The 14,048-nt window shown below is 43.5% G+C and overlaps 3 protein-coding genes across 3 annotated transcripts; 2 read left to right on the forward strand and 1 right to left on the reverse strand.

Moving 5' to 3' along the window:
- Nucleotides 1-316: 316 nt before the first annotated feature.
- LOC126564394 (beta-1,4-glucuronyltransferase 1-like) lies at nt 317-5,191 on the forward strand. The gene is made up of 8 exons (XM_050221426.1): nt 317-709; nt 2,781-3,112; nt 3,193-3,372; nt 3,444-3,606; nt 3,697-3,962; nt 4,035-4,210; nt 4,283-4,416; nt 4,682-5,191. The coding sequence occupies exons 1-8, from the start codon at nt 380-382 to the stop codon at nt 4,877-4,879; spliced, it is 1,779 nt and encodes a 592-aa protein (XP_050077383.1). The 5' UTR covers nt 317-379; the 3' UTR covers nt 4,880-5,191.
- Nucleotides 5,192-9,873: 4,682 nt separating this feature from the next.
- On the forward strand, nt 9,874-11,817 carry LOC126564669 (beta-1,4-glucuronyltransferase 1-like). The gene is made up of 3 exons (XM_050221756.1): nt 9,874-10,119; nt 10,602-11,547; nt 11,620-11,817. The coding sequence occupies exons 1-3, from the start codon at nt 9,890-9,892 to the stop codon at nt 11,812-11,814; spliced, it is 1,371 nt and encodes a 456-aa protein (XP_050077713.1). The 5' UTR covers nt 9,874-9,889; the 3' UTR covers nt 11,815-11,817.
- A 220-nt stretch (nt 11,818-12,037) lies between these two features.
- On the reverse strand, nt 12,038-13,607 carry LOC126565362 (protein obstructor-E). Its single transcript, XM_050222535.1, has 3 exons — nt 13,538-13,607; nt 12,623-12,699; nt 12,038-12,553 (listed from the first exon to the last, which is right to left on the reverse strand). Exons 1-3 carry the CDS (start codon nt 13,599-13,601, stop codon nt 12,038-12,040), a joined length of 657 nt encoding a protein of 218 aa, XP_050078492.1. The 5' UTR covers nt 13,602-13,607.
- Between the last annotated feature and the right edge of the window lie 441 nt (nt 13,608-14,048).

Here is a 14,048-nt window from a genome sequence, read left to right on the forward strand (position 1 = left end):
GCGTACCGCTACAGAAATCGGCACGAGATATTAAAAACGATGACACACATTTGCCCTGCCACGGTGAGGAGTGTTTGAGCGATCCCAACCATCACGGATCAGGCGGATGTTGTGCGAACGGACGGCGTCAAAGGCAAGAAACGTGGTGGAGTTCGGAATCTGCCATAGTTCACACTCACATAAAGCACGCAGCCGTGATTGCTCCACAACTGCCCATCAACTAATCAACGAACAAGCATTACAAACCCTGCCAAATCTTTTGGACCAAAAAGAAACGCACCTCCCGGAAGTGTGCGTCCACTGGTAGTAATTTTTCTTTTCGAGCATCACCGTAGTACACGTAAACGGCCCCAAACTGAAGCTCCCGAACGTTATCAGAATGCGTCGAAACTGGCTTCTGCGCTGCAGCATCCTGATCAACGTGGCCGTGCTGCTGTACATCGGCAGTCATCTGCTGATCGGCAGCGGCAACTTTGCCCTCGGCCCGGCCTACATCATATCGGATGAGGTGCTGAAGCAGCAGCAACCGGAACAGTACAAACAGTATCTACCCGCCCAGCAGCGATTGCTCGAGGCGGAACAGGCACTGTTTGAACAGCAACAGCAACAGCAGCAGCAGCAGCAACAGCAACAACAACAACAGCAGCAAGCGCTACAATCAGCCCAACAAGGACACAGTAGTTTAGTGTTAAAAATTCAAGAAAATGGGGTAAGTTTTGTGATGAAGAATTGTGATGGAGATGCGCGGGAGACGCAAGACACGACGGGTTATGACGCATGTAGGGCTCATTTAAGGCATGTTTTAAGCGCAGTGCCCTCGGACCTGGAACCGAGTACATTCGTTAGAGTTTGCTTAATGAAGTTTAATGTCGCGTTCACGTTCGGTCTGTATGTGTTGTGCTTGTGCGGTATGGAATTTTGGGTCTCTTTTTCTCTCTTTCCCGCTCTTTTCTGCCTGCTACTTCAAGCTGAAATTAAGCCTTTTTGCAGCTTAATGTTGAAATTTGTCAGCCAGAAATTCGGCGAGAGGTAACGTGGTGTGTTGCAGGTAGCTGTGGCGATCGTAAATGGCAAAAATGACTAATGGTGTCGACGTCGCGACGTGAGGTGATTGCCTCTGCCAATGGTCGGCCTTTAATGAGGATGCAATGTGTTGCGTACTTGCGTGCATTATAAACCAAGCACAACCAACGCTTCTCGCAAGACTCGGAGCTTAAGTTGCCTAAAAATACCTAAATTACCCAACAACAAAAAAAGCAAAATTTCAAATCAAAAGGTGTAGAGAAAGTCTAGTGTGTTCTACTGGTCGAGAGAGCTGATGAATATTCAAACGAAACGCAGTTGAAGGAGTCTAGGAGTTTGCTTTACGACAAAACCACCATCAGAACTAAGTCGCCTTGCGGGACTAGCTACGATTGAAGACTTTTTTATGGATATTTTATTCCTTACACACCACGGCACTGTTACGGAGAACTATATGAGCCTGTTAGACGACTATGCATGCCACCATCCGCATGTAGAGCAGATTTTACCGGTCCTGTGTCTTGAAAGCTAGACTGAAGAGCACCCAAAACTCTATCAGCAACAATAGAAGTCCAATCTATATCGAAGTTTTCGGTCGGTGGTTCTGTCGCATCCATCTCGCCACAGCCAATATCGATCGAGCAATTAGCATAAATAAAAATTTCAGAAGATTTCTCGCTCTCAGTCTATCTGGGGCTCGGTCACCAGCAAAACGCGGTCGGAAACCGTAAATCGAATTTCGGTAAAACTTCGAGAAAAGGGCAAAATTCTAGACTGAAACCGATGGCGTTGCCTTACTAAAAACGTGTTCCGGCATGTGGGGTTGTATTTCAGCGGACACCAATTAGTGCTCCAATGGTATTAGGTAGAGCGAAGAAACGATAAAAAATAAAAGCATACAAGGCCCCCAAGGCTTTTTCGTTTCTGTGTTGTTTGGAGTTTTACTAAATTAATTTATTTGTGCCAATTTTTATGTTGCTTGTGAAGGAGCCATCGAATGCGGCAGACTTTAAGATAACGTTTACAAAAAAGGAGAAGAATTTCAGTCTCTTTATCCCGCCAATATTCTGAGATTTCTTGGCCAGATCCGCTAACTGTGCTTTTTGTGTTTGCGTGTTTGTGTTTTGGCCGTGATGCGGAAATCACTTTATGGCGAGTCTTGTTTGTCATATTTACCGTAAGTCCTCTACAAAGCGCGTCGGCAAGACGGCATGACACAGGATGATAAATATTTGTACCGAACGCGCCGACAAAACCTGCACAAGATCCAACGCGACACATCGGAATCGGGAACGCTATCAATTATGTAGGGAATACGGGATAGACAGCGAGTAGGAGTTGGGAGGAATTAAAGCTTGCGCGAATACAAATGACCGCGACACGACTGTTTCTTTAAGGCGACATGGAGTTCACATTAATGCTCTCTCTTCTTCGACGAGCAACGCGCGAAACTGGAGGTTCCGGTACTCACCATCGCGCGTCAGGATGAATGTCATTTGCGACGACATCATTTATGCACCGTCTTTTGTGTGTCGTCCGAAAATCTGTTAAGCTGCTGCGAAAGCCCGTGGCGAAGTTTGTGCACGCTCGGTTGGCATGGTTGGCGATGCGAAGCTTTTGTGGACGTGATTGCATGATTTAAAGTTTCAGCAGGAAGAAATTGGGTCATCCGCAATGGAATTCCATGCATAGTGTGGGAGCGACGCATCGCTTTATGATTGATGCCTAACCCTTCCCTTGCATTCTGGTGATTGCAGATTGGTGTGCAGGAAGTGGTTCAGCAGACGCAACAGCAGCGACAGCTGGTACAGAACAGTGCCACTCAGCAACAGCAGGAACAGCAGCAGCAGCAGTTGATGCTGGAAGCAAGAGATGTAGATAACAGTAATCTTAATGTAGACGATAGTCGTTTCGATGTGCCAACGGAGAAAAGCACCGTCCGGAAGATGGTCGGTGGCGATGTGCTTTACCAGGACGGGCAGCAATCGGCGGGCGGTGGTCCAGGCGGTGGTAGCGGTGCGACCGGAGTGCTCAACGGTAGCGATATCTTTTCCACCACCGCATCTATGGATGTCGATGCGAAGCTAAGGTACGATGCGACACAAGGACTCACTGTGTATTGGAGCAAGTAATAGCAATACTAATATATTCTCATCTATCTTTTGCCAGATCACTGCTCAACTGCCACGACCGTGACTACGAGCCATACATCGGACAGCGGGGAGACTTTTGGGTGTTGCGGAACTACATCCGGGCGGAACACGGTGACCTGCGGTGTCACGAAACAATCACCTATACAACGCACGCAGACTACACATTTCTGGACAATTTAGTACCACTGCTGGAAAGGTAATCGTAACTACGAATGGTGAACTAAGCGTAGATTTGAACTGTATGCTCTTTTTTCTCGTTGGAAACAGGTGGAACGCTCCAGTTAGCCTTGCGCTTCACGCCCCCGGGACGGATTTTGTGCCCACGATCAATTCAATAAAGTATCTAAGAGACTGCGTACCAGAGAGTCATTTAGTCCGACAGTTTGTCACATTTCATATTTATTTTAGTAGTAAACATATTCCAAAACTTGTGAGTATTGCTACACTTGGATAAGACCAGCCAGAATTCTATGTTACCTATTTCTTACGTTCCTTTTCGGGGTTTCTTGTCCCATCCCAGGTTCCTAAACACAATCAAGTATTAGACACGCCGTACAACTGTTCGCTGCCGATACCATACTTCAACGTGTCTGCGGCTCAGCTGTACAAAACACAGAAGAAGCTCCTGTATCCGGTGAACGTCGGCCGAAACGTTGCGCGCGATGCAGCAATGACCCATTTCCTTCTAGCTAGCGATATTGAATTGTATCCCAATCCGGGGCTAGTGCATAAGTTTCTCGAAATGATCGCACGGAACGAACCGGTGTTGCAGCGCAAGAATCCAAGGTAGTTCCTACATCCTTTCAACGACCTTTAAGAATGTCACGTTTACTGATTGTTTCCAATTCTCTCTTACAGAGTCTTTCCTTTGCCGATATTTGAAGTAGATAATAATTCACCGGTGCCACGTGATAAAGCGGAACTGCAGGAACTGTTGCGCACGGGCAAAGCAATCCCGTTCCACAAACGCGTCTGCTCCAGCTGCCATGGTGTACCGAAATCCAAGGAGTGGATCGCCGCCAACGAAACCGACGGTTAGAACTATCTATTTTAAATGCCCATTCAGACATCTTTTTTCTAATGCTTGATCATTATTACGTTCGTAGATTTGGGCGTGTTTCACATTGGCAAACGAATCGGTTACTTTGTGCACTGGGAACCGATATACATTGGAACGCATGCCGATCCACATTACGACGAGCGGTTAAGCTGGGAAGGGAAGAGTGATAAAATGACACAGGTATGAAGTGCGGAGTGTTTTTTTCATATACGAGTTTACTTCTGTTATCGACTAGCACAATAATCACATCACTCTAGCAACACTGTTCACCTGATTTAAACAATTTACATTTTTTATCGAGCACGTGTGACAAATCTGATTCGTCAGGTTGTTTACCAGCGAATGACACTAAATTACATTCAAACAAAACTGCAAATAACAATTCGTTATCTTCGTAAAAGCGATGTCTTTGTAAAACTTCCAATAACATTATTTTCCACTACAGGGTTATGCACTGTGCGTTCTCGATTACGACTTCCACATACTAGACAACGGGTTCCTGGTGCACAAACCGGGCATCAAGGTCCTGAAGAAGGACCCGAAGCGGGCAATGCTGGCCGCCAAAACGAACCAGCTGATAAAGAAGATCATCTACCCGGAGCTGCAGGTCATGTACGGAACGCGCAAGGGCTGTGCTGTATAGTTGAAGGGGAAACAACATTAGTATAAGGCCAACGATGCCGCTGGCAACGATAGTACTAATGGTGGTGGTAGTAATGGTGCTAGTGACGGTGGTGGTGTACGTGGTGGTGGTGGTAATACTAGGGGTATTATTGGTAGACGCTCGCGGACCATGATCTCATCGTCCTTTGGCTCGGCGGCCGGATGGTCCGCCCTTACCCTAATGTCCGGTGCACCGGCAGGACCACACCGGGCCCACGTTGGTAATCGGCGCAAGGTAGGCAAACCGAAGGGTTACATCCGCCGCCGAAGACGACGCCGATGAGCGCACGGTCCACGGTCTAGCTCAGCACTCTTATTGCTGGGCAAGGGCATATAGTCTACAGGGAATAAGAAATTATATATTTGCATAAGTTAGTGTGCGTGTGTGTGTGTGTGCCCGAGTGTGGTGCACGCAAGTTTCTCTTTGTGTGTGTGTGCTTAGTGTTTACGCAACAAAACAAGCACAAAGAAACGATCGGGTTAAGATGATTGTATTAAGAAAGCGATGTCCAAAACGTGATCCGGGACCTCTGCACGCTGTTGCGCATGCATGCACGGGGCAGGAATTATGGATTGCGGAAACAAATCGTTTCCTGGATAGTGATATTACCTGAGGACACTTTAGTTACGATGTATTAATTCGATAAGGATAGGGAGATCGCCTAGTGTGATAACGTAAGGCATAGATCTGTCAGTCTGTAAGAAGGATATTATGCGAACGATTTTAGCACAGTAAGTCCACTGCATGACACTGCTCGAAATGGACAGTGCATGAAGGGCCACAGGCACGATAGTGTAGCACCCTGCATAGATGCATAGTCATTCATACGATGGTTCAATGTTTCGGTGTGTGGATAAGATCTATAGTAGAGCAGATCTTTTGTGGCAGAATTGGACAGAGAAGCTAGGTTATACAATTGGCATCCGTTATGATTTTATTACGAAACTTTTAAACAAACACACCAAAATTTCTATTAACACCGCTTTCCTCAGATTGTCTTCTTCCCCGACTCCTCTAGCTCAGCTGTCGTTCCCTTTCCGTAAAACCTTCCAAAATTCCCAGTTTTAGTACTTTTTAAAATAAATTATATTAATCTCAAAGGAATCATCCATTATTCACATCGTATCATAAAAAAATAACTTGGTAGATATTTTACAAAAACAAGAAACAAAAAAAAATGGCACATTTTGTGTGTAAAGAATGAACAAAAAATAATCATTAAATGTTAACAGCAGGAGCATAAAACAAGGAACAGCGAACCCAAGCACTGATCAAAGAGTATCTCGAAAGTAAAGAAAAAAGGATTATTCAATGGAATCGTTAATGGAAGTAGTGGTTTTAGCAAAAGAAACCCGCGACAAAACAAAAAGACATGTGAGCAACAATAATTTTACCCCCTTCAAAAAAAAAAGAAACAAAAGATTGAAGGAAAACATTTAGATTATTTCCTAAAGAAGTGTGAGGTTTTTGAAACCAAAATCGTTAACCGTTTCTTGCTGCATTTGTTCTAGTGTTTTGTTATTCTGCTTTAACATCTTTTCCTTTTCAGTTGTAAAAAGCTTAAACTGTTGTGCCCTGTAATGTATTTTTTCCAAATTTGTTTTAAGCTGTTTTCTTTTTTTCTTATCAATTGTAGTGTCCATGTTAGACATTTTACACACATTCTTATTTTCGATTAAAGCAAATATGCAAAGAAAATAATAAAAATACAAATAGTTACATATCGAAACATTTAAAAGAAAATCAACAGTAGTGTGATAAAATAGCTATTACTCTACCAAGTTCTAAACACTTACACGAATCCGCAATACCTACATTTCTCTCCTTCTTCTATTAGCATTAGCATGTAGGAAGGCCTCTTTTAGTTTTCTTTAACGCATTCTTAAGCAAAAATTATTTATCCACAATACCGATCAAGAAAGTCTTTACAACAAATAATGAAACCGAAACAGGCAAGTCAAGTCATTATAAATCTCAAAAAAAAATCTCGATAGTGTGTTTATTTTACGTCTCCATAGTAAGTGCCTTATTCGTATGAAAACCCAGACGAAAAAAAAGTAAAGATTGCTAAACACAGTGCATAAAACACAAAAACAAAATTTGCGGAAAAAAGAAGAAATTCAGTGTGAAAAACAATTTCTCCTAAAAGACAAAAGATCGCAAAACAAATGAAAAATTATTTTAAATATTGAAAAAATGGTAAACGTTCAGAGAAATACTCAAAACCGAATTAATAACAGTAAGATATCGGATCGAAACGCACTGAGAATATGATTGAACGAAAAAATGAGTTAAACAAAAAAAAAGGAGTAAAACTTACACTATTACTCCACTCAACGAACAAAGTAAAACTATTACACCATTACACAGAGACATATTACACAAGCGTACGAGAAGTTTCTTGCATGATACACTCATTCAACTAAAGGATATTTTAATCGAGCAAAAGCGTTAGGTTGTATATCGTTCATTAAAAAAAAAAAACTATTCCTACTCACTATCTTACTATATTCTGTCGTTCGCAAATTACGTTAACCTTTTTGTACATATTGCTAGCACTAGTTAAGTTAAGTTAATCATTATCACGATCAAAATCCCCTTTGCAACTAAGCTCGAAGTTAGTTAGTTAGGCCCGTTCCACTATTTCCCTTTGTAAACCGAAGGGAAACAAATAATCGCGTTTATTTTATTTCGATTTCGGTTTTAGAAGTTTTCTTTTCCAAAAGTTAACGTAGCTTGAAAGTGAGAGAAAACACAAGGAACAAATTATTGTACATAGGAGCAATAGAAGTTTTGGTTCTTTTCTGCCTAGTATTTTCCCCTAGTTTAGTTGCTACGAAAAATTTGTTGGCAAAACTTGCTGCAGTAACGAACCGATCAGAAACCGATCGATACCAATTGCGCGGGATACAGAGGAACCGTACACGGACTAGCGCTATATGCTAAAAGGAACTAATTGTGTACAGGTACAGGATAACGAACGAATGGAGCGAAAGGACCGAACAAAATCAAGCAGAAACGGATAGGATGGATAGGATGGAGCAGACAATTCTCGGGAGTAATAAATGTATTTCCATAGAAGTGTTCCTTTTTTTAAAAGAACGCTATTTTGTGGATATTATGAGATTAATGTTCGTGATGACAATAACGGTTTAAGAAAAGGGTTCAGTATACTCACTCTTAAAGATAAGTATTATGTTAATATTGTAGACTGTGTAACTGTATGGAAGTGTATACGTTTTTTTAAGAAGAAAGATTTCGTATTATCGCATTTTTGAAGTCTCATGCTAATACTTAACTAATAGACATACTGATAGAACTGATAAATCTTACTACATCAAAGTTTAAAGAAGCCGTTACACTATACGTCTCATCATGGAATTTATTAATCAACTGATATTTTAGGATACTACTTGCTACTTTAATCAACTGAGGGAGTAAGCGATTCCCAACCTCTGGTAGGCAATAACCGAATAAATATTCCAAATGTTATTGGTATCACCAGTGGCCCTGCTAAAAAACCTCAAAGTGCCTACAAGCCCAAAATTTATCCTATCTGTTGGTCAAAAGTCAGCACCGGCAAAAAATAGATATCGAGATAGGTGAAAGCCTGCTATTCAGCTACCAACCGTTATTACTACAATCCTCGATTCTCTAGCGTTAACAGTTGATAACTAGTAGCCTTGAACGTATCTCCAATTCTATATTGTTTTCGGTGCTGACTTTTGACCGCAGGTAGGTGAAGTTTTCGGAAGTCTTCAAAGGGGCTTTGAGACTAGTTACCAGGACCACTTGTGGTCCCAACAACATTTGGGATCTTTGCTCGTTTATCGTCAACCAGAGGTTTAAAGCCGGTTACGTGGACATCCACGTGGATAAACGAGGTTTGATTTTGGGTTGGGAAGCCATAAAGAACGACGGTGTTGATGAATTAATGTCCGTCAATTAAGAACATGTATTGGCCCTCTAATAGTGGCAACAAAAACAAATGCCATCGCTGCAAAATATTTGAAAAAAACTGGGAAATCCCTAACACTACTATGACATTGATTGGATATGAGAGATCGACGTAATAACTATTTCCAACTGTGTCCGAATAATGCGTCAAAATGACTCCACAAGAGAGAACATTCACCATTCAGCATCTCAGTAGTTCACTTTCGTAACGACTTGCACTTCTTTGAAGGAGTTTGTGTTTCTTTCAAAGCTGTAGCTCATCACTTAAATAATAGATCCTGTAGATGAGATGTAGATGGATAAGAAATTGAGTCCAACAAGTGCACTATAGTCTATGGTCTTTTTCAAGATCATGTTACACCTGTCGTAAGAGTTCTAAGGAATTCTTATTCAAGCTTTTTAAATTCCTGAATGTCCAGTAATAACTTGGATTTGAAATTTGATCACCATTAATTCACGTCATACACACGGGCAATAATATCCTACCCCAGTTAGTACGCTAATTTCCGAGAGCCCCAAAAACAATCGAATCCCAATCGATTAGCCCCAGTAAAGTTGCCAATTCACTCGCCCCCAATTTTGAAGACAAGCGGGTAGGCTTGGAGGTTAAGGTTTTGCCGATATGAAACCTTCCACACGTACTCTTATCTTATCGTAACACGGTGTTTGTATCGTCGGCGAAGGAGAAAAAATTAACCGACCAGTGCGCTATGTGGTCGTCGATTGTCGCCGAACGCATCGTAATCAGTTGACGCTTGGACATCATTCATACCGGGGGGAACTGCTGTGCTGTGTTGAAGTTGATCTGTACCGCTAGAGAGTGGTACTGCTATTCGGAAGTGTTAATTTGCGGGTGCTTTATCACGGGGCACGGGTGTGTTTACTTGAATTGGACGTGATCGATGTGTTAGAATGCCGATATATCCCGTGTATACCAGCAGTGTGAAGAAGATTTCACTGACGTGTTGAACTATTTCAATCAGTGTTTCTCTACCAGTTTGATTTTGTGATACCATCGTTAAATTCGATCAGATGACAGCATTCAGCAGCACCACCAATTATAAACCACTGCATCCGAACGATGTTGAAATGATTGCACGCCGTTCGACGGTACTTAGGACGGTGCTGCTGCTAGTGATCGTGTTCTTTGTACTGTTCTGCCTATTCGGATACTATTATCAACCGGCAGAGGATAGACACAATGCCCAGAATCAGTACTTGGCGGATGGTGCATCACACGAAGCCCTGTTGCGCCGGCTAAAGTAAGTACTTCCTGAGCGCGAAGTGCTAAGTTGTAAAACATCGAGTTCAAGTAGTGTAGTACAATGTGTGCTGCGAGATAGAATGGGCCTGGCTCAATGTTTGTACAGTGAATGTTTTACCTGCACATACTTGTCCTAGACATTCGTTATCAGTGACAGTGAAAAGCATGGTAGGCATGTACCAGTCGAAAACAGTCTGCATTTGGGGTACACATAGAGTTTCAAAGCGTCACACGTCATCGTGACCGAGCAATTCTAATATATCCAGGTCGTTACGATTTTCCAAACTCATTTTTGGGAGCAACTGTGAATAAGACGTTATCAGTAAAGCATTTCGATGCATTGCTTTTGAACCTGTTAGCGATAGACGATAAGAGATGGCGTCGCGATTCGCAACACACGCGTTGACTCACCAACCGGTCGAGAATCGATTGAATCAATTAGCGACACTTAATGCTGATGTACCTCTCTTTCTCCCGTAGGACGATACTCAGCTGCAACACACCATCCAATGGCTACCAGTTGGAAATGCATGGCGATCACTATCTGTTGCGTAATTTTTATGCTCCCGAGCGGATATTTAACTGCTACGAAACTATCACATATACCACACACGCAGACTACACCTTTCTGGACAATGTGATCCCACTGTTGGAGCGATGGTTGGCACCGATCAGTATTGCACTGTATGCACCTGGAGCAGATTTTGGACGTTCAGTAGCACTGATTCAATATCTTCTTGATTGCCATCAAAAACGGGCCATTGTGCGAGAGTACGTCAGCTTTCATCTGTACTTCGAGTTCGAGCACCTGCCGAAACGGCCACTTGCTTACTATCGTGAGATGGTTACAGTGCCACAAGACTGTTCCAATGCGACTATCGCATGGAATACGTTGCTCACCAAAGATAATGATGATGATCTGACACCTACCTACCGAGCATCAAACAACCTAACCTACCCAGTTAACGTGGGGCGCAATATAGCGCGGAGTTCAGCCGTTACGCACTTCGTACTCGCAAGTGACATCGAACTTTACCCAAGTCCAAACTTCATACCGATGTTCCTACGTATGATAGCCCATCCTTTCTATCAGTACACTCTGCACAGTCCTAGTGTGTACGTGCTGCCCGTGTTTGAGGTAGCTGAGGATGTTCCAGTTCCCGAGGATAAGGCAAACCTGCTAGAACTTCTTCAGCGTGGAGATGCGATAAAGTTCCACGAGAATATCTGCTCCAATTGTCATACGGTGCCTGGATATGCTGAGTGGCTAACAGCGATCAAGTACGATTTCACGATGGATATTCACGTGACGTCCAAAAGGGAAGGAGCGTACGCATCTTGGGAACCGATCTACGTTGGGACGAAACACGAACCGGAGTACGATGAGCGGTTAAGTTGGGAAGGAAAGGCGGACAAAATGACGCAGGTGAGTTCTGTTTGAGATCCTATAGAGATCTTTTAGGCGAAAAGCTAACTACTACTGACGCTCTTCTACCAGGGATACATCATGTGCATTCTTGGGTACGACTTCCACGTCCTAGACAATGGATTCTTGGTGCACCGACCCGGTATAAAGACGGCCGAGCAGGCAAACAGACCTCCACAGCAAGCGAAACAACGATCGTTTATGCGTAAAACTATTGCACATGAAATTGCTGCCCTATTTGGACAACGGGAAGGTTGCAAAATTTAAGAGCTACCCTTACAGGATGAATCCTGTCCAGGGTAAAGGCTTCTCTTTCTCTAGTCATATCCAACCGAAACAACATTCGCTGGGTGATCACTTTATTCACAACATATACACACCAAAGTGGACGCCATTGTGGAGCGCGATTACACATTCTTCAACATAGCCCGCACATATAAGTATCGAGTATTAGTTAATAGTTTTAAGGTATGACCACCACCGGTCACGTCTAGGCACATCCAGTTACGTTGGCGACTCCATCACAGGCAGTAATTAGCTCGTTGAAGGCCTGATCCGGGCCACAGAAGTTAACTCTTGGCCTATCATCGACGCACAGGAAATACTTCTGGCAGTCGTTGGGCGCACGGAAGAATCGAACCGGCTGCACTAGTCCCTGAGCCTGTGGGGGACACTTAAATCCAAGATACGCCTCAGCATCACAATCTTCTACTAGATCCGGCCAATCACACTGATACGTGGCTGAGTTGAATGCCAATCCAGTGGGACAGTCCAGAACGTACGCGGTACCTCCGGCACAGTTCTTAAACTGTCCACAATTGGCTCTATCACCGACCTTGTAGTAACCGAACTGATGTGGACAATCCTCGGTTGGGATCGGAGGCTGTGTCCGTCCACGACTGCCACAATCTACATCGATCGGGTACTGGCACGGATAGGTGAACAGTGACACCTTATCGTTGAAGAGTAATCCGTCCGGACAGAGCTGTCGTCTTGGTTCGCCATCCTGAGTGGGCAAAAAATTCGAACCGAGTGAACATGGGTGAACTTAAAGATGGCGGAATAACGCTCTTACCACACATTCGATGTATGCATCGCACTGGTCGGACACAGGATAGCGGCCATTCTTTTCGGGACATGATTGACTTTGTGCTGTGAAAAGGTTAAAAGAATCGTATAAATAAGAAGTATCGAGGAGCTATTGATAAATCAATCGAATGTAAGCCAGTCAGGTCATGAGACCATATTGAGTGTCTAGTCTTTGATGACCATATCACGATTCACCCTGTCTGGAGGGTGACCATTTCCTGTTATGATGATTATAATTAGCATCAAATATTCGACCAACTTTAAATCGTTTTTCAATGTCAGCGATCGTCTAACGCATCGCGTAAAGATTAGGAAAATAACTTGATCTCCAACAATCTCGCTAGGTGACTAATCAACGTTTCGGCATGATGCATACCGAAACGAACAAACAGGAATAATTCAAAATATTCGACCTTGAACGGTATTTATATATGATGCCACCACCCGTTGAGCGAAAAAAGCGAAAACCTCCAACTGCGTGTGATCCATGTGAGCCATCTTCCCACGTCAAGGTGAACCAGGTACGTTGTTCAAACAAGAGATTCATCCCACCTAAACCGCTTCAATTTTGATGCTCCAGCAGTGCACTTCCAACTGCGTACGATCACGCCGTCCCAACGCATTCAAAGTAATCTGATGTAATGCTAAAAACACCTTCAGAACACGAGAACCGAGATAGAATTCAAATGGGTATATCTCGCACAATTTTCGCCCCCTTCCCTACACCTCCACAAGTTCTCGTGCACCTAACGGAACTTCAAGTGAGATAATCACTTTCGCTTTTCGCGCTCCAACGCCCTTGACACGGAAATGAAAATATCACGAATTTTTCCCTAACGGACAACTTTGCAAGAGTATTCTGAGTGTCATGTCTGGAGCACGTTGTGAAAATAATAATTACCGTGGTAGAACAGCGCCATCGTACAGATCACGACCGTAATGGTGATCTTGCCGGTCGACAGCATGATCGTGTGGCGTATTCTGATGTTGTGGGGATCGTCTTTATTAATCACTTTGGAACACACACACCTGATGTCTGTTACTGTTGGTGGATGGATTCAAACTAAATCGAAGAAGCAACAGCGGATCTTCTAGACGATCTGATGCCCTGCTCGGTCGGAGGTGAGGCAAGTCCGGTCCGTTGCAAGCTCATCAGATATTCAGCGACATTTATTTTGTCGTCATCTTATAACGTGATCGTACAGGTGAGTCTGTGGATGGATGTTGTGTGTTTGTATGTTGGATAGTGGTGGGGGGATGATAAATGGGATGGAATGGGTGGCGAATTTGTACGCGACAGTACTGCACGTGCGTTTTCATTCAAATGGTATCCAGCTGGTTTATGACGTCGGCGTTCGGTAGCCGTTGGGGTTAAGGTTTGGGAAGCGTTTTTGTTTTCCACTTGCCGAACC

This window comes from Anopheles maculipalpis, chromosome 3RL, assembly GCF_943734695.1.
Source record: "Anopheles maculipalpis chromosome 3RL, idAnoMacuDA_375_x, whole genome shotgun sequence".
Classification (NCBI taxonomy): Eukaryota; Metazoa; Arthropoda; class Insecta; order Diptera; family Culicidae; genus Anopheles; species Anopheles maculipalpis.